The 21606-nt window shown below is 41.5% G+C and overlaps 1 protein-coding gene across 8 annotated transcripts in view; it reads left to right on the top strand.

The window, feature by feature from the left end:
- The first annotated feature begins 1261 nt into the window (after positions 1–1261).
- lrrfip1a (leucine rich repeat (in FLII) interacting protein 1a) overlaps positions 1262–21606 on the top strand; it is a 53918-nt gene continuing 33573 nt past the window's right edge. For 3 of the 8 annotated variants that reach the window (XM_079170439.1, XM_079170435.1, XM_079170434.1), the window contains exons 1-2: positions 1263–1964; positions 19617–19703. In XM_079170439.1, the coding sequence (XP_079026565.1) occupies positions 1875–1964; positions 19617–19703 (177 nt within the window). In that variant the 5' untranslated portion in view covers positions 1263–1874. Of the gene's footprint in view, positions 1965–19616; positions 19704–21606 lie in introns of all 8 variants that reach the window. The other 5 variants (XM_079170432.1, XM_079170436.1, XM_079170433.1 and 2 more) reach the window with 5 other exon arrangements.

Genomic DNA, 21606 nt, shown 5'->3' with positions numbered 1-21606 from the left:
TCTTACGTGCATTTCCCCAGCAGAGGGCGCTGCAGGATCACATGCCAAATGCGTCATTTTAATCACTTGAGTTACAGAACATGGCGCTGTTATTTGTTGTCAGACTGATCACAAGTCTCAACACTACAGCCTGAAATATTCACCCAAATAGTTTAAGAAGCCTTTATTCATACAAATAAATTGATGATATAATAAATCATTACATACAAATAATTCAGTGTTTGTGCATTGTCACGTTATTCACGTTCAACTGTGGGAAAGTGGAAGAAATATGACTTTATAACAGTAATAGATTATGTTTATTATTTAGAATATTTGTTTATTTATTTAATGTAGCTCTCCATAAATTGATCGCTGGAGCAAACACGTTTGAAAGCGCGCAACCTTTACTTGGAAGGCGAGCTGTCTCTGTTTCCGACTCTCGACTTCCTTTACTCAGTTTTCATTATTACATTTGGATAATAGAACAAGCTGATGTTTTGGTGCACGTGTTCATTCAATGCGACAATAACACAGACAACGCGTTTAGGCAGCATCGGTTATCGAACAATTTACGATAACGATTAACGAACTCACACGTAGCAGAATACATTTACATTAACACAAGTAGACCAATGAGATGAGGGAATAACTGATCATGATATAAAGTGCACGGACCAGTGAAGTCACATATCAACTCACCATAGCCTATCCCTGCATCTTGGTGTAATGCAGATCCCATTACACCAAGAGTATGGGATCTGCATTGTGCCCGTTCAGACTGAGGTATATACTGTTTATCTCTTTAAGAAACTCCAGACTGTTTTAAGAGTTCCCTGGTCATCATTATAAATAGCAGAGGGGGTGTGAGAGAGCGCGATAGCCCGAGCAGGAGCTGTGGTTTCTGGCTGAAACTCAACCCCCGAACAGTCCCCGTCCAGAGGTTGACGCTGCGTTCAAGTGCTCTGCGTATCTCGGGGCTCTGAAATTACACGCGTTGCTTTAATTGGGGTCTAAAATAGTGTCACGGGAAAACTTTTTCCAGCTGGGAATTATTTAAGAAATCAACATACGGGACTCCCCTAACACATCACCCAATCAAACACCAATCAAACATTACACAAAGCAACGGACTGTCCTCTGCAATGTCAATTATTTACTCGCCAAAAGATGTCGATGGTTTTGGAGTTATGCAAGAACATGTATGGAAGATGAAGTGTCGGGAAAGTAATCAAGGAGCTACCATTCAATTTTGCTTTACCAAAATGACCAGCGTTTGTATCGTGTATTAAATATCCGACATCACGTAAAGGCATCTTGATTGAGTGCAGGCTTTGAAGTTCGTCAGTGTGACAGGTTCGAGTCTGTTGCTGTGAATCCGTCAGGTGGTGAGTCATACTGCTACTGGATAAACACGAGGCAGTTTAACAACATTATAAATGGTAGTTAAGCTACAGTTAATATATATATATATATATATATTAAAGTCCGTGTTTGTTTAATGTATATCCATAGTATGACAGACAGGTGACGGAGACGGTTCAAAGGGACGGTGAGAAGCAGCAGTGAACGGTTCCGACTGAATCTGCTAGTAAACGCATCGGAAGCGCACGTGGGGCAGATGCCAACACAGTTTCAACCAGACTTCGTCGCGAGCTTCTGCGTCGTGCCAAAAACACAGGAAGAAGTGTAAAAAACGGATGTATGACAATGACCCACGCTGTGAACGCGACCAGACGCGTGTTTTTTGTCTCCTTTACTTTGATACTTTAGCGACACATGAGAACCACTCGCTAGTTTAGTTCACGCACCGCTCTGTTTGGATTATTCGGTGCGCTTTTTGGACCACGAGTGTGACTTTTATCGACAGTGAGTGGACAAGTATTTGAGAAAACATGGGGACTCAGGGCACAGGACGGAAAAGGTCCACCAAGAAGGAGAGGTCGACGGCCGAAGACGATGCCCTAAACCTCATAGCGAGAGAGGTGAGTGGAGAACTTTCTCAAACGTTCAATGAATCCTTCCTGTCGGGTCTGACATGAGCGAGAACACGGCAAAGAGTCAAATAACAGGTCTTCCGCAACCTACATAGTGACTGATGTTTCATTATGTTACCCGATGTTTTTACTTGTCACAGAGGCTGACAGTTGCTGATATTCACTGACCCCAAGTTTCATGTCAAAAATCACAATTTGTCCATCATTTTCCCCACCGAATGACAAAAAGAAGAGCTTAAAAGCACACAGTCTCCACTGACACAAATAGCCTTCCGCTGTCTGTACCCATTAACGCTACATTTCATCACTGCCTTTGGGCTAATAGTCCATACCTTTGTAGACTTTATAAGGTAACGGGTTACACTGTCTGTATGCCCCAAGCTTTTAAATAGTTATTTTCCAATACAGTATGAAAATGAACTTGTAAGGACTTGAAACGCGCTTGATTACAGTAGTTAAAATGAGGTATTGTTGCCTGGTGACATAGCTGCAAGCAGGGTGTGTTTTCTAAAGCTCTCTCTCTCTCCAAGAGCTGACGGCTTGTTTGTAGAAAAGCATTTCATTCACAAGCTGAAGAAGATTGTTTTTCCTGTGCACAACTGCATGTCCACGGGACAACGACACAATTTACACTAGCTAATTTAATAGAGAGATTATATGCTAAAACAATACTTGAATGGTGCTTTTTTTAAATATAGCAGTACCAATTTACATGAACATAACAAACAGTTTGATAGATTATAACCACAGGTTTTACTCACCTGGATGATACGTTATATTCAAGACAGGGCCGGTATTGGCTGATGTATCATTCAACCAAACAATATGGTGAATTTCTCATTACTGTATTGTAGTTATGCACTTAGACATTAAAATGGGGTTATGGTAGTCATTGTAGGAAGATCTATCTGTGCAGTAGACTTCGTGGAGTACAGCAGTGTGTCAGTTCTTTTTGACCAGCATCTGATTAAAATGGTTTACTGTACTGTAAGAAATAGCCCTTTCATGTGCTAACCCGCAGGAGTCATTGGGCTACCCCTCAATAATGCAAGACCGAATGCTGGCAGCAGCTCCACACAATTGTTTCTAACGTACGCAGAAGTCGTGTTGTGACAGGTTTCCACTGTTTCCAGGTCTCTAATCTCTGTATTGTGCTGCGTCTAGTGTAGGATAGATGAATGTTTTGTGATAGGAATAATAACCTTGTGTGTCATCAGGACTAAAGCTAGCCTCTCTTGAAGTGTGACACCCTGCACGCTTTTGTCTGTCCTCGAGGTGTGAAGCACGGGCAGAAAATTAATATTTGGGTTTTAATATCAAAGCTAAATGACAACCATGTACAGAAACCAAAGCAAAGTCTCACAGTTGACCAATTTTCCAGTAATTTATCACAAAGAAAAATATTTCAACATTCTCCTATATTCCAGTAGCTTAGAATAAACTGCTTGTTTGTCCATCAAAGGTCCCTAAAACATAAGATTGCCATCTGAAATGGGCAAGTTACATTCAGGATCATATTAATGTTCAAATGGTTTATGGATGAGAATATTTTGAGCATACTGCTCTAGGTTATGTTGTGGAAATCCCCCAAGTCCACGTCCCATTGTAGCACCTTCCGTTTGGATGACGGTACATACATTTGCTTTCTTTCCAACTTGTTTTAAATGGTTGAATAAAGTTGTTTCAGATGCTAAAGCCGACCTGCTTGCTAGCTTGTTTTCCCTACGGATGTGTTTGCATTATTCTATGATCATGTTGTCATCAACGATTTCTAATTATGTAAGAGAAGATGTTTTTATACTTACTTCCTAGGTAAATTAAAGCGATAGATTGCACATCTTTTACACCAGACGTCCACAGAGAGGACCATGTTAGTGTACAGGGAGAAGAGTGGGTCTCTGAGGATGTTATATCTGTGCGATACTGAGCAATGAACACAGGGTCTCCCATTTCTGTCATGCATTTACAAATGACTCAGCATGGATCCTGCTGCCGGTCACCCAGCTAAATTTGAGTTTTTCTTACAGTGAGGTGATGAGCATGAAAACCTGAATGTCGCCATCACAGCAATCTCCCCGATTCAGGGCAGCTTCCTTCAGTTTTTGGGAGGAAGTTGTGTCTGTGCTCAGCCGACCCGGATGTTTCAACCAATTTGCATGTCACTCTTAACTGACATACACACACTCTGTTGTCGTCACTCCTCAGCGGCGATGGCTGTGGTGAAAGCCTATCGAGGTTTGGCTGTTTTTAATGTCATCTTCTCTCAACTGCTTAGCTGACTATTTGCACAGCAGCGCCAGAGTATATGAGGTTGCACATTCCTGTAGCCGGCCATCGTTTCTCATCGTAGTCTATTTGCAGTGGCGGGAGGCTGAATGTTTGAGGAGATGAGGAGTTTGACAGAGCTCACGCACAGTCAGTCAGCAGATGCACTATAGCCGAACAGGAGATTCTCTTTCTCGTGTGCATTGAGGCCCAACTCCAACAATTACAGCTCCTAATTGTGGCCAGTGTTCTGTCACATCTGTGCAGCAGAGAGAAAGTCTGTGCCTTTAAGTAGCAGAGGGGTCAAGTCCCTCACTGGCAGTCCTCTGACAGGATGGTATGTCAGCCCTGATGAGTTGGCCCGTTCTGCAAAAGAGTTTTAAAAATAGACGCTCCTGAAAGATCAGCTGTTGCTGCACCCTAGTTTTAGATTGGGTCTGTGGGTGGGGGATGGGGATGGAGGAGGAGGAGGGACATGGCTCACCAACTGGTCATCCCACCAGCATGGAAACAGCATGTCGCTGCATGGAGTCGTTTGGCACCGCTGTGGAACGCTTGTCTGTGGCGAGCAAAAGGTTGGAGAGTTGGTAGTTTGAAGCTGCTGTTTCAGGTCATGGACGTGGTCCATCAGTGTCACGTTGCGGTACATTTCCCTACTCTAACTCCCCTCAGTATCACAGGGCTCAGACAAGCTGTCAATACTGTGAACCGGACTAAGCGTGGGCCAAATGGGAGAAGACCACACAGCAGGAAAGACTGTCATCACAGACTACCAGAGCTGTAGTAATTCTGCACTTTAGGGAGTTGTTTCCCTGCCCATGTCACACAGTTGTAAACATTCATTACCAGCATACTGTAGCTGACCTTCACTGCTCTGAATCATTACAGGGCTTTGTTGAATGCTCGATTCTGGTCCCGGTATTCTACGGTCTGTTATTTCTTTCCAGCAGACCGCTGCTATAAATAACAGACCGTTGTTATGGACGCAGTTCTGATCTGCGTACACAGCGAGAAGACTTTTTCTGTTCTTATCGGAAGCAATTACTTTTTTTTTTATGGTGATTACGCATCGCGGGTCCTGTGCTCAACATCTTCCATTAGGTATAACCTAGTTATTGTAGCAAAGAGTTAAGAGGCTATTAACTGCCCGTCCTCTACATAATCAATGAAGGGTCGCTACGTGAGTGGAATGTCTCAATGGAGTTTTTTGTAAAGTGAATCTGAGTTTTTCCAGTTTAAGGTGTTTCATAACATCTTGTAATGAATAGAGATGCATTGATTGTAATTTTCTTTGCCGATTCCGATTTTCTTTCCAAGAATTATAATTTATTTCCTTAAAAACACACCATTTTTCAGAATTGTATTTTGATTTGTTAAAAAAAATACATTTTTAAATCTGTCATTAAATAAGTAATTTTATATATATATTATAAGTAGCTTAGAGCTAGTGTTAGGAAGTTAACCAGGTCATTATTTTCTCTCTAATATCTATTTTAAATGGCTATGCAAACATGAAACTGTATATTCAAGTTTCTCACTAAAAACTACATTTTACAAGATAACATTTGAACACATCATGGCTTTATAATTTTGCATCACCCAATACTCATTTTTACTGAATAGAGCTTGAACGCATCTTACTCAAGTCCATGCAACCTCCGATAACGTGCCTGATTCCAGTCCAATAGAACTGATCTACTTGTCAAAGGGTTAAGAACCTTGCAATGGTGGAAGTGAGTCCTCCAAGAGGACTGTCCTCTCCCAGAACACCAAATACAGCCAGTACTGGGTGAGGTTTTACCACTTTGTTAATGAAGGCTGCCACCATAAGGTTGACATTTGTGATTTCCAGTGAAATGTCTCAACAACTATTGGATGGATTGCCGTTCCATTTGGAGCAGAAATTCATGTTCCTCTCTGGATGAACCGGTGACCCCTTTGCTTTTCATCTAGCGCCATCATTAGGTCATTTAAAAAGTTGGACGTTTACCCGGCCAGCTGTAGTGTCCACTCTGATGAGCAGGCCAACTGCAGCTTTTGGTTTTGGTAATTTACCAACCAGTTCATCACAAAGCTCTGAGGACAACAGGACAATTTGGTAAAAAGGATTAATCAAATCCCCACATGCTAGATCTTGCTGGTGGGGATTCCAGCTTGTTGATGTACTTCTGTATTTAAGTCCATCCAAGCTACATTTGTGCTCTTTTAAAGTGAAATTGTCCATAACTCAAGTTATTACATAGGTATGTCCAATGTTCTACATATAACAGAGCTGCTTTGGTGAAGTTCTTTATGTTGTTAATAATGGAAACTGGGCAAATACCATCAATCTGTATCTATTAGAGTGAAAAAAAGACCTGAAAATGTATTGTTTTAGTTTGACTATTCATATAGTGTAAAAATGAATAGTACAAACACATTAGTTATCAAATGTACAGTAGATCTCTGTAAGCTGCCCTTCTGGGTGGGGTGTCTCCTATAAACCACAATTCTATAGTGAGACAAGTAATGAGAGCATTAAACCTGTGATGCTAAGCCCACTAGCTAGCGACTAATTCAACCACTTGTGACACAAAAGCTTATCTAGTGTGCATGTTATATTTACATATATTTATATTTAAGACAGTCCTATCACTGGAAATGATTGTTGCTAGGCGGCAAGCTGACATTGACTCAATGAAGGACAGATTAATGGGTACATGATAAGCACCCACTGAGAAAAAGAACAACAAACTGAAACCCAACCTTGTAGAAGTTGTGGTTACCTTAAGTAGCACAATGTCTTATGTCAGATAGTGATCATCACAGTTCTCACAACAGTCCTGGAAGCTTCTGGTAAAGATTCAGTCCCAGTTTGATTTCCACCCAGCTCTATGCATCATAGTGTGAACCTAGCTGACTAGTCAGTGAGCACATGCTCAGCTTGGGAATGCTGGTAAATTGGACTCGACAGCACCACTGATAAATAATATTGAGTAGCAGTTTAAGAGTTATGTTCCAAAATGTCTCCCATGTGTTGAAAGTCAAAACACGTGTTTATCTTTGTGAAAAATAGTAGATTACAGTCGAGCTTATTTACTGCTCACACTTCTCTTCACATAGAACATATTCCCATTCATTGCTTTGATGACTGCAATATAAGATATGTGTAAGTCAGGCATCTACAATCATGCTTTGTTCATAATTGAGCAGCTCCAGACTGTATACAGTAACATCCCATTTCATTCATCTCTTAAACCCAACATGGTCCACGAGTGGTTTATTACTACACAGCCATGTTGTTTGAGACGATTTATTTTAAATTGGGTTCAACACATAAAAGAGAACACAGCAGCCAGCAGTTTAAACTAACGTGTCAGCGAGGGCCAGCGGAACTCCAGGTCCTATTTCAATCTCGCAAGTGGAAAGTGGTCGGTGCACGGACTGTGTGGGCATCTACAAGTGCACCTGCTGCTTTGGTTCATGTATGTGCATCAGCCCAAAGTGAGAAAGGGCTGAGTGAAGTGTAATATAGATCAGGTGGTGTGGTGATTGACAAATACACTTTCAGCGCGTCCCATCACGGGTCTCATCGCTCTGGATCCGTGTCGCGACGTGAGCGCACAACACTGCAGATCTGCTGAGTTTCTCTTATTTGTTTGTCACATCAGAGGCACTTTAGTAGTGTCCTGCTGCCTTCAGGGGGCTGCAGGGATTCAATGAACTGAATGAGAAGCTATTCATGGAGTATCAAGAATCACTCATATTCATTGATAGATAAATGCAGACCCATTGACCGTAACACATTAAACCTTTAACTTTGGTGCGCATTCCAACGCCTCTACAGGTTGGAGAGTGATTCATTAAAGTTGTTTGTTCCCATTTTAAGCATTACTCCATTATTGCTTTGCATTTGGTCTAGTATGTAGTTCTGAGACGTTTATTCACAACATCCACAACATGCTTCGCTCCTCATTTGAATGAACATTGTTGCATTGCAACAAGACACCACAACTTGTCAACAGTGAAATACTTTGATGTAATGGTGCAGCCATTACTACGTTCTGTGGTTTGAATCTTAAGCTGAATACAACCATGTTTGGTTTAAGAAATCGCTGGAATAATCAGAAAAAGATGTACAGGTGTTTGACATCACCATCATACACTGTGACTTTATAGCTACCTCAGGTGTTTATCGTCAGAGTTGGAGAACATCACAGCTGGTCATCTGTCAAACCCTTCTGTTGATTGCTCTGAATTACAATCCCAGGTGTTACACAAGCTCTGGTTTAAGTTTAGAAATCGTTGTCCTTGGTTTAACATTTAAAAAAAAAAAGCAACCGGATATTTCATGTGCTGTGCTGACTTTCATAATGTGTACATACTGATGCTTTTGCTGTTCTTGGGTACTTGCCCAACAGTGTGGTTAGAAATGTTTGTTCTATTGAAGCGGTAGAGCAAAAGCCACGGGCCCCGAGGGGCCTTCAGAGCATGAATGTGCTCAGCAATGTTATGCACAAGTGGAGTTTTAGACCAAGTTTGCTGGTTGATACATATAAAGGTTAAATATCTATAAAAATCATTACAATCTGATTGATAGTTGTTGCTGCTCGATGTTTCAGTCCGTCCTTTACTTTGGTTTATGACCAATACCTGCAAAACTACTGACAATGCCATCAGCCACTTACTTTGCTAATTAGCAAATGTTGACATGCTAACACCCTAAAGGTAAACATTTTACCTGCTAAAGATCAGTTTGTTAGCACTGCGAGAATATTAGCATGCAGATGCATTTAGCTCAAAGCCCCACTGTGCCCATAGAAGTAAAATAGGAATGTCTGTTCTATTTTTTATATGACTGTACCAGGGCTGTAGACTGTTGGTGCTGTTGTGCTTTAAATCTGACTCGAGTTGAAATCTTAAGTGTACAGCTTTGGGACTTGTTGAGATATTTTGTTCCAGACCAAAACCTTTAAATAGACTGACAGACTGGCCAGTATCACCACTAGGGATGCACATCCTACTTTTTCAGCCCCAATAGAGAGCCCTGGGTGAATTTGTGAATCTGTCAGAATTTGCTCCACAGACATTAGAAGAGAGACAAGAGGGTGGCATTTATTATATATTATATTATAAGTAAGAAATGTAAAGTAAAAAATGGACAGCGAGGAAGGGGAAGCCCACCACACAATCCCCCTTTTCATTCTTAGTCAGTCCCTTACGTAGCCACAGCCAAGTTAATCTTTAATGCCAGAGACGAGCAACACACATTTACACAATGACAGCCAACAGTAGAACTCTGCACTGAATAAATAGTGAACGTTTGTCACTCTATCCCTGTACGAGAATAACAATCTACCGTCTTTAGATGTTTTAAATGTGCTTCAACTCTAAACATGGCACTTTATGTTTCCTGCAGTTGCACTTTGGGCGAATCAAACCGCTGTGCCGCCCAGAATATGTCTGTAGCAGATTGACATTGTCCAGTGAACGCCCATTATGCCATCAAGTACTTTAACAAACATTAATGGTCCAAACAAATTACGTGTGCATTTCCTGATAAGTGTATATACACAAACCACCGGCTTCAGTTGGGCTTGGCTCGTCTGACTCACGTCTCCTTTAAAGGAAGTGGAGGCTCTGCATTCTCTGGCTTCCTCTTGATGACATCATCACATGCACAGGCCGTACAGATTGTTATCACAAACTCCTTCCTGTTTATTCCTCCAGGCCTGAGTTTTTTTCCACAGCTTAGAGGTGTGTGTGTGTGTGTGTGTGTGTGTGTGTGTGTGTGTGTGTGTGTGTGTGTGTGTGTGTGTGTGTGTGTGTGTGTGTGTGTGTGTGTGTGTGTGTGTGTGTGTGTGTGTGTGTGTGTGTGTGTGTGTAATTTGAATGCAGGTATTACAATATGTCAAATCAGGTACACTAAGGGTGGGGGTGCACTTATTAAATTTGATGAAGAAGGAGGGGCGATACCATTCCTGACTGCAAGGCGATGTTACTAATACAGACATGTTGCCAGATTGTCATTTAAATAATGATATACGATCATTTATTTGATTAGGAACACTTAAAAACAGATATTCTGATAAGCCTCTTGAACGTTTGTCTATAATTACACACCATAGGAGATGCACCCTGGCCACTATTATTGTCGAGCCATGTACATACATGGCTTACTATTTCCCTTTAAATTACAATGTTTGTTACTTTACAGACTATTCATTTGGTTGCTTTTGTTCAAAGCAACTTAAATAATGTAGTGCTGCAGGAATGAGTCCTAACACCCAGAAAAGAGTTATTATTTCTGTGCTTCCAGTTCTCAATGGATGTTTGATTAGATGCCTGAAATAAGGTCTGCAGTTAACACAGTTGTGAGATATTTTAACGTTTTCTTTACAATATAAAATACGTCAGTATGTACCCAGATTGTGAATTTTGAAGCCGTTGCTAACATGTGGCTAAATGAGGCAACATACTAGCGCTCATGCTAGCTTGGTATAGTTTGTCTATAGCCTCACGTTAGCTTTTTACTTTCGTCAATTTACATTTACACTTGGAAAAATCTTAGTGGTGTTCATTTATTAATATTATCTTGCTGAGAAAAACACAAGTATCATAAACTTGTTTGCCACAATTAACAGCTATGTTCAGAGAGCTACTGTGCACGTTTTCTTCTAAGAAATGAGATGGAAGTGCAAGCATGGGGTGTAGTTGAGTTTGCCGCCCTGCGGTGTAAGTTGGGCAATGACTCTGCTGTCCAGATGTCAGTGGGGAGTTCCCTCCTGCCATCATTTTGAGGACCAGGACAGAAAAGAGCCTGGACTGTGGTGAATGCCCACAAATTCCTCGGAGTGAGCGAAGAGTTTTTCCTTTCACTGCCCTGTTGGCCAGCTGCACAGTCCTGAACTGAATGTGAGCTGCCTCATGGTGCCAGTCGGGAACAGAGAAGAAAATATCCTCCTCTATTAAGATGTAGAAAACGCTGGAGTACTTCCTGTGACAAGTAGGATAAACTTAATGTGAAAAGTCGCCGGATCCCTGAAGTCACAGCCCGTCACAGTCTCCCTTTACTAAACCATGTCGGTGTGCCTGTGAGCAAGGCATGTAACCTCTCCTACATGGGTCATTGCTCAGAGGCAAGGGAGTAAACCATATTTGTTTGAAAGTGTGTGACCTCCTGCATGCAGTGTAAAGAAATAAATCATCCTTTGTCACAGAAAGTTCTTTCTGCAACTGATCTCCTGTTGTTCGCTGCGCACACAGAGCTGCATTGTGTAACGTCTTGTGAGGCATCGCTGTCTCCCATCATGCTTTGGTAGCAGTCAGAGTTGCAACATAAACTGTTGCTGCCTGAAGCACTGTTTTCAGGCTACAAGAAGCTTCCTATTACTCCCACAAAGAAAACAATAAGGGCCCCACAGTGTGTAACTAATTGGAAACATGTGAGTAACAACCAGACTATCTCAAATGATGGTCATAAAGACCCTGACGTCATAATTATGTCCCAGTGTTGGCAAGAGGCAAATCAAAGGAAAGACTGGAGGCAAACCCGAATCACCTCAGAGTAGTGGGCCTGAGTCAGACATCAAACATGTCATCTAGCTGTGCTGTTTGCTGCCAGATTCCATATTGCATACATTTTAGGTGATAAAACTGTGTTTCAGAGATGGAAAGAAAATGTTGCTAATAGTTAGCTTAGCCTTCTGCTAACTTCCACTGCAGCACGCTCACGCTGCAGGCTAAACTATTAGAGAGATGGAGCGCAATGTTGCTAATTGGCTAAACAATCAGAGAGATGGCCCACTGTTGGACTTGTTTTCTGTAAGCAGTGTAGCATCAAAGCACGGCGGTATTGGCAAACTATCTAGCAGACGGCTGGCTTCTAGCTAGCTTGCTAATTCTGCCCTCTATCTTACTCCTCTGCGCTAAGAGACTACTTGGTGACGAGAGCAGGCAAGAGCTCCAGAGACTAGCTAGCTAACTAGCCAGCTCTAGTGATGAACAAGGAGCTAAATAACAAGCCAACAAAACTTGCTAGCCAGCGGTACCTGACGTGTTCAGACTTCAGAGAATTATTCTGCCTCGACCTAGGCTCCGCCCACAGAAATATGTCATGTTTACTAACAGAGAAGTGGTCTATACAGTACACTACAATCTTTATGTAAGACCCACAGTTTCTTGAGAGGAATGCTTGAGGAGTTTCTGCTGATTATTAATAATATTAATGTGCTGAGCATGAAACACTTTATAGGTACTTGACACTATAATAAGGTTTCGATGGTTTCATTGCATTTCTTCACTGTTAAAACCCAGCTGCCTCGCTTGATTTCTATTTTTGGAAATCCTTGAAGCACACTATTTGTTTTATTCCTGACATGCTGCAGCCCTCACAGTGGCCAACTAGTTTGTTTGCGGTGCTCAGAGCTCTACAGCTGTTCCAGATGTTTGTGGTGCAGCTGAGGTTTAGTTGCATGGCTGTGTGAGTGGAGGCAGACAGGAGTTTCTCCTTGAGTAAGCTCTTCATGAGCATGCAGGGCTATAGGAGGAGTCTGTATTGATCTGCGTAGTTCTTTGTGTGGCTAGACAAGCAGAGGCTAGTGCGTTTTGATGCACAATCCTCACTTTGGAAAGGATCAGTAAGAAATGATTTCATGATTTAATATTTGATGATATTCTAGTCTTTAAAAATATGCCCTTCCATCTTTTGAGTTTTAACAAGTTGGCAATGCCTCCTAACTAGATAACCACACTGAAAATCGACAGTAAGCCATTATACTCTGCTATGTGAGTGGATATAGATATCCACTGAGTCCTAGTTATTGAGGGGAAACGTCAAAATCACTATGTACGCACCAGTAGCCTTTTTCTTTCCAGTGAGATGTCCGTCCTTTACTAATATTGAATGTCTTGAATCTTCCTGACACTGAGAAGGATATGTGCTACTGTAACAGGTTGTCGTCTGTTTATTGTCTTCTGTGTTTTGCGTTGTAGTACATCCATTTTTGTCTATGGTTTTATATACAATACATATTTGAATATACTGCATAGTATGTGGCTGAATTTGCCATACAAACAAATTGAGTGATTTGACAAAGCAATCCCAGCTGAAGGTCCGCTCACTTGGAAGGAGTTTGCTCTGGAAAAAACTTGTGTACTTTGAATTGATTTTTAACTAGTTTTTCCCAAGTCCAGAATGAACTTTCATGCTTAATATCACTGACGAGATGCTACTGTGACTAAACCTGACAACTGAGTAAACCCCATCCCCTGATAAAGGCTGTGTGAAACAGTTGAAAAATGGCAACCCACAATTTCCAAAGTCAAGAATCATCTTTGATACATTCATTTAATATTTTACAGTACAAAAAAGGAAAGAATAATAAAAACCGTAGATAGATTTTTGCTATCATGACATTTCAGTTCACATTGTGCCTTCCATACAATGGAACACTAGACTAAAGTCTGACACCCTCAAACATAAAGACCTTTTAGTCAGAAGCTATTAGATTATTATATTATATGTCGTAAGATTTTGCATAGACTGGGGATCTTGCAGGGTCACTATTGGCAAGACTACAACTAGTTTTCTTTTTAGATTATTTCTCATCCTGCTCCATGTCGAAATGTACATTTATAAAAACCGCTGCCCTTGTGTGTGCAGTGGCTTGGACTGAAAAACACCTAAAAATATATAAAGGGACGACACCGCAGAATGTGGGGCAGCTTCTCCTCCTTTTTCGCGTTCCAAGAGAAACAAGACTGGTTCACGTTCTTGAGACTCCACGAGTCCTTTCCTCGTCTACCCGGTTTGCTGCTTCCTGTTTGGTGCTGGAGAGAGCACACCTGTTGGTCGTTGACGATGTTCACATAATTGAACTTCACCATTTGCATGAACCAAGTGGTTTTTCATGGTTGGTGTCTGTACTTTTCTCTGTGAGCAAGAGAGTTCGTAAGGGTTTGGAAACAAAGGCTTAATGTATCATCCTCTGCCCTTTGTGAGTAAAAGACGTCCGTTCAGTTGACTCATGTCTGTGGCTTTAATAGTGTTAAAGAGCTGAGCCTTGTAGCAGCCACTCTCCCTTTTAAGCAACATCTGGGTGCTTTATAAGGTTTTGCAAAGAGGAAACAAGTGTTTTTTTTCCAGTTAGTCATCATAACCTTTAACTGGATAACAGGCAAACTGTTTGTATCCACTCAATAGTCCCACCTCATTTGAAACTCAGTCAAACCTCTTAGCTGGTCAGAAATCAGTCATTTCTGTGTGCTGTCTTTGTCCTGCCTGTCAGCGCCCGCGGTCATTAAACTACCCGGCCATTTTGGTTGATGAAGGCTGGCTCGGGCCGTGGGAATTCAGCTCACTGGAGAAATGAGTCGCACCAGACTGGCATGTAGTTCTGGAGGGACGTGAAGACAGGACGCCCCCATAGATTGTCAGTAGACATAAGGGTTCAGGTCGACAGAAGCCAGGCCGATAGGTCTGTTCTTTGTAGTCACACACACTATATGTGTGGCTGAAAAGTGCCATTTTAAACCAATAAGTGTAGAATTTCTGCACCAGTTTAATCATTTAATTGCATGAGGTTTTGTTTTCAGAACATTTTAAGCTCTTCATATAGTAACTTTAAGGAAGTACGACACTGTTATATTTTTTAAATTGACCATCTTGAAGGAAAACATCTTTACAATTTTGAAATGTGAACTATAGTTTGACATGTCATTTTGGCTTCATAACATAGCTCTTGCTTGATAAAAAAGCAAGTCAGGACTACAAGTAAGGAGGGCACTCACTGTGTTACATAATCCACCTTTACACAATATGGTTTAAATTAGCCTCCCCCTAAAGTTCTTTTCTTCTTTTGTCAGCATTTAACATTTCAAAGGTTATGCCCGATCTTGTGAGAGCATCCATTTTTGTAATGAACTAGCTCATTTGCTCTCAGAGGACAGTCACCCTGTTGAAATAGTGGTGAATTAGAGCAGTTCTGATAGAAACGGAGAGCATGTAGGTCAGTATAAATAGCTGCACAGGAGGAGGAAGGATGATGTGGGATTCTGTCTTTTGGCCCATTTAGATGCATCTTTGTGACTAGAGGCACCTACAGTACACACTCGTAGGAACAACATGTGTGGACACTCGGATGATCCAGGATTCCACTCACTCACACTGACTGACATAATGGTTTATTTTGATAACTACAAGAAGGTACTTTTGTGAAAGAATTTTAAACAAATGTCAAACTAATAGTTTTTAAGGAACACAATGTTTGCACAGTATTCGTCCCGGCATTGGTTTTAAGCATTTGTTTTAAACTCCACAACAACTTGGGTGGCGTCCGGTAAGTGATCAACCATGGAGAAGAATGCTGACTCGACACTTTACTCTGTTGACATTCTCTCACAATTTTAGCTTCTCAGATGATATACAACTGCTCACAGTTACTGTTAAAGATCATTTTGTACATGGAAGTGACTGTTATAACAAGTGTTGTTTTCAGAGAAACAGTTGTTTTCTAGTAAGCCTGTTTTGTTTTTTAAAGTAGTCGGGGGTTCAATGATGTCAAAAATGAACCCGTGTCCCTTTTTTTTTTTTTTAAGCATATGCAGCAGTCTCACCCAATAAAAATGGTACACAGTAAGGTCTAGATGATGAAATCTTTCACACCTCTCAGTTGTAAGAGGGTTTTGCTGTGCTGCTACTCTCACACATTTAGTACTGGAACTACCAGTTCAGAGACTGACGGTTTACAAAATGGCAGGAACACAACTTTGCACATGATTTATAGGAGGCAGGAAAGTCTGAATGCTCACTTTTCCCTTTTAACTGGTTTTAGATTTATTTTGCACCAGTAATGCTGTATCTGGCATGAATAAGAATAAATAAGTTGAATGTAGTGTATAATGTATTGTCCATCTCAAAACATAATATATGTGTTGGGATTAGGGGTCAGTTTCGGTTACTTTTGCTTTTCACAGTCCAACACCCTTTAACCGGTAACTAACCGGTTCATTTTTACGATAAAAAGGCCCGTTCCCTTTACTCCAATGTTCCGTTGACTCAAAGAACACAGCATTTCGAAGCGCTATATCCATCCACATGTTTTTGTTTTGTGGCGTAAATGTCCTGCCCTTTTATTTTATTTTCTGTTGGCTTTGCTGAAGCATATTGTCTCATTTGGATCAGGTCACGGGGTGCTCCGATTAACGATCGTTATCAGCTGAGGTTTGTTCTAAATAGTTTGCTTGGTGGTCTCTAATTAGGCTGGAGGAGCCGATCAGATGCTGCATCGATTCTGAATCAATTGTCTCTCTTTAATTCGCCCTGAGAGTTAAGAGTACATAGAGATATTTGATAGAACTGTACCCGGTCCAAATAAGTTGACTGCTGTTATAAGAATCCATATTGTACTCAGAGCAGCCTACATTTCTACAATGTGTTTGTGTTGTTTTCTGAGTCTTCTCTCAGCCATATTGTAAGTCATGTCACCCTTTAAACAGAGGATTACAGAAGAGGTGATGGCAGAATGTGAGAAACAAAATGAGTAATAGGCTTGGAAATAACTCTTAGTTGTTGGTTTTTTTCCTGATCCGCTTGCTGTTGTTGGGTGGGGTTTACTGCATCCGGACAATTCAAAGAGTGTCAAGTAAGTTTTCATTCACAGGAAAGTCTTAGCCAGTATGATATGATTGTCTGCATGTCCTGGCACTTATTGTATTGTGTTGTATTGTGTGTGGTACTCTAGCACCCACCCATCTGACACCTACATTTAAAACGGCTCTTTACATATTTGCCAATTATTTCCAACTCAAACCGATTGATGTCAAGTAACATGTCTTTACTTTGTTTCTCTTGCCCTTAATTCAAATGAAGTCAATAGGTCATGTACAAGTTAATGTTCATGACAAATGCAAAAAAGAGTGAACGTTCTTGACCCCTGAGCTTGTTAGCTGGAGTTCGTGAGAATCAGTGCTCTGTCCTCCTGAGAGCAAAGTGGCCATGTTAGCGGAGGTTTTTAAGAGCTGTATTTATGCTGCTGGAGGCCAAAAGACTGATGTCATGGTGCTCCTCTGACGCTGCAACTTTGTCAACCCCAAGGGTCATGTAAGATATAATGTGGTTTAAGAGAGAGACCCTGTATGCTCCAGTGGAGATGCGTCAGCACAGGTACAGGCGTTGTGTGCCTCTGAAACAGGCACAAATGTTAAGAATCCCAAGGACAATGGGCAATCATTGACTGAGAGGAAATGCCGTTTAAGGTCAGTCAGTGAGTGAGCGACAGGGGGGAACGGCAATCAGTAAGGGCTATTTCTGGAATACCTCCCTCATCGCTCAGATGAATCTTGATTAGTAATAGTGAGTGTTTACTGAGGACAACATTCTCTTTTTTAAATAGATGTCTTGGTACCCATTCACAAACTTGAGCAGGTGTTTAGCACACACACAGCTTTCTGCAGGGTAAAAAGCATCTCTACTGATGCAGCAACAAGCCTGCTGTTCCAACATTTTAGGCGTCCGTCGCCCATCTCTCCAATGCTGAACCCCTTCAAGAGCTGATTCAAGCCGATGGACATTATGGAAGTCTGCAAACTTCAGAGCTCGTAACTTCAATCCTGCATCTATAACTTCAAGAGCGTACACGCTTAGTTTACGGAGAACAAGCATTGCTGCACTGACCTCTGTAGGTTGCACCATATTGCATTGTGAAGTGACACAGGATGCGGACAGGGCAAAGCAGCAACCATGACAGTGCAGTCGCTTTGTGATAAGTCATATTCTATGACAATATTGCCATTTCTTTTGCGTGGTGACTACCTACATTAGGGGCAGTTGAGTGAATATAAAGCTGGGGAACATGCAGTGGAGGTACTACGTCTCACAGCATAGACAACATACACCGCCATCGAGTGACATAGTATGGATGTTCTGTGGGAATGAATCCGGGCAGCATGCCACAATACACAGCAGAGAGAGCAAACAGCACTGCTAGTCAAACACATTGTGACATCACTCACATACTAACATATAATCAAATGTTAAACTTTTTAAACTATATTATAATTTAATATATTTAATAATATAATAATACGACATTTGCATCAAATACAAATACAATTGCATTTTAGAATGTGTCATAAGGAACAAAGACATGTATTTGTTTTTTATAAAGAAGTGATAAAGTTCTGACCAGTGAAACCAATGCGGAAGGGTCTTAAAACGTGCATTCTCACTACTGACCAGAAGGGGGCGACTCCTCCAGTTGCAAAAAAGAAGTCCGATTGTATAGAATTCTATGAGAAAATGACTCTACTTCTCTCTTGATTTATTACCTCAGTAAACATTGTAAACATGAGTTTATGATCTCAATCTCTAGTTTCAAGTCTCCCAACCAGTAAAGTGGTGAAGATCAATACAGGACAATGTTAGGACATACAGCCACATACTGCAAGAAGTACAAATGACAGAAAGAGAGTTGAATATGGATTCATCTGGTTGTGTCCTGGAGATAGATACGATTCCTTTAGTTACTGGAACCAGACATGTTTTACTTTGTCTTTTTTTTGTCTTGACATGGCTGTGCAGTGAGACAGGGATAGTATTCAATACCGACTCTTTTCTTGGTGTTTTCCTGTTACTTGGTCACAATGACTGACATTGGGGAAATGCATTAGTGCGCTGGTTGGAGGGATTGCAGCGACCCCGCCCAGAGGCAAACAGACTGCAACCGCAGAGTGTCGGCCACAAAGCTAGAGGAAGGAAACGCTCACACACACAGTCTGTGTAGCGCACCGTCATACAGCGTACGTGCTCTCACAGAGGTCCTTTTAAGGAGAAGGCCCTGCTCTTGCCCCAGTGCTGAGTGGAGCAGAGGGAATGCCTTCAAATACAGAAATTGAAATACATGCGCACATTTACACATCGTTGTGACTGCATGTCTGCATTAGTCTTTACATTCCCACAAGGCTGTATACTTCTAAATACAGTCCACTACATCTGTTCACAGTTCAAAGGACACGTGATATTCTGTGTTTATAGACACTGCTACAACACTGGTAGTCCAGTCTACTGCCACATACTGCAGTGTTGAGTCTATTTTCTGATTATCTTTACTGATTCAATGAACCCTACAACTTTAGTTTAAGGGTCCATTTACTCTTCAGACTGTGACAGTTGCTGAAACGTATGGCGCATTCACTTCCCAACCATTAAACCACAAAACTTCACATGTCTATTAAGAACTCTGTCGAGGAACTGGACCTCTGGTCACACGCGTTCAGCATTTGTAGATGTGTGCCACTTTAGTCCAGCTAAATTGGCAGCTATCTTACTTCTCTTTTTCTGTTGTTTTTTTCTATTTTCTCTCTCTGTTTCTATTTCTTTCTCCGTTTGGCGCTCAGGCTGAGGCCAGGCTGGCAGCCAAGAGGGCAGCAAGAGCAGAGGCCAGAGAGATCCGCATGAAGGAGCTGGAGCGACAGCAGAAAGAGGTACGAGTCCAGACACACTCTCACATTTACAACTGTAACTGCGAAGGGCCTCACGGCCCGCTATACGGCCTGGTGGCATATGTTGGTTTGAAGAGTTCTATCCATGAATCCATGAGGCGACTGTGGCTAAGTGAAGAGCAGGGCCGTCCTTCAATCAGAGGATCGGGGGTTTGATCCCCGGCTCTGGCTCCGCAAGTCGCATGCCGAGGTGTCCTTGAGCAAGACACTTAACCCCAAAATTGCTCCCGTAGCTGTGCCTATGGTGTATGAATAGAATCTGAATTGTAAGTCACTTTGGATAAAAGCGTCTGCTAAATGACTGTCATGTTATGTAATATGTATCACATAACTTGATAATCCATGACCCTAGAAAAACAAAAGGATTCTGTCAGTCTTGTTGGTACTTTGTTGTTGGCAGTTCAGACCTAAAGCATTTCCTGCCAACAGTGCTTTACACTCTTAAGCTGATACTCTTAAATCCCGGGGGGTTATGGGTCAGAGGTGTATACAGAGAACCACCAGGGATTTTCTAGTTGTTGTTCATAGAAAGGGCAGAAAATGGAAAGAAACGCATTATGTAGAAAGTGATTCAGGATGAATTGATAAAACACCCACCCCCCTATAAATCACTTCTGTTCTCAAATGTCATAACCTTCATCAAAATAACTATTACACTGTAAAAAAGGAATTTGCAAAACCCAAAATGAACCATTGACTGATTCTTAGAGGCCATATGAACATTGAATGTTTCTTAAAATGATGCAAAACATCTGGAATATAGATGATAAGATGTCACTTGTGCAGCTCATCTCATTCCAAAACACTGTCCTGATAAAATTGTATTTGTGTTAAAGCAATGTGTCAAACTATACAACAACACATTAAATATTCTTATGTCTTAGTCACAAGAATCCATTGGTTTTGGAAACATTAAACAAGTAATAAAGAAGTTAAGTGGCAGTAAACGTGGATGCTTTCTTTACAGTGTAGCTTCCCGCTGTGAAGTTTAGCTCACGGCCAGCCAAAGCAATGCGATGAAAGTCCTCAAAGAGGCTCACTAATTCCTCTCTCGGGAAGGGTTTAAACCTTTTCCACTTCAAATCAGGCCAAATAACAAATAACTTCCAAGGCTTTTTATGGAAACTTGTCAAGTCACACATTTGCTTGGATCTGTTCTTGAAATGACAAGAGGTTGTGGGGACGAAAAACCAAAAGCACACTGTCACACCTGCTACTCTGTTGTTTAACCTTCATGTTTTAACTGATTCTTAATCTAAACCACAGTGCAACAGTTATTTACATTCTGTTATCTGTAATATACACGTCTGGAAGGACAGTTTTAAATATCGACAAAATGTCACAGACGCGGTTGGTTTTTATCGTGGTTCTTTTAGCGTAGCTCTGCCTCTTGGGACATCTGTAGCCTCTGCAGTTGATACCTGGAGGCCTCTGATTGGGTGATTCCCTCCAGGAATAACTCGGCCTTAATCAAAAGGGCCTGTTGTGCACAAGAGGTATTCCATGTACCAATATTTATTGCGTCATAGTGAAGTAGAAAGACCAAAGACATCTTAAAACTCTAGTTTGCACCCTCTGAGACCAGCACCTCCAGTGCCAGTGTTGGCCCCGGCACTACATTCTGATTTGTTCTGAAACAGGTGCAGAGCAGAGACTTGTGTGTTTGGACTGCAGGTCAGTGGAGTGTTACTTGAGTTTCTCTTCCTCTGGTTTAGCTCCTCTTAACTGCAGCATGGGGAGTTGTGCTTTTCCTAGCTCACTTTTCTTAGCCTGGTGTAATCCCATACACACACCTGTCAAAATGTAACACTTAAAGGTTGCTTATGGCTGTACAGCGATGATCTGGAGGTTAAGACCACTTAAACTGTATTTACATGTAACCCTG

Source organism: Pholis gunnellus (assembly GCF_910591455.1).
Source record: "Pholis gunnellus genome assembly, chromosome: 12".
NCBI lineage: Eukaryota > Metazoa > Chordata > Actinopteri > Perciformes > Pholidae > Pholis > Pholis gunnellus.
This window is presented reverse-complemented; position numbering and strand designations above follow the sequence as displayed.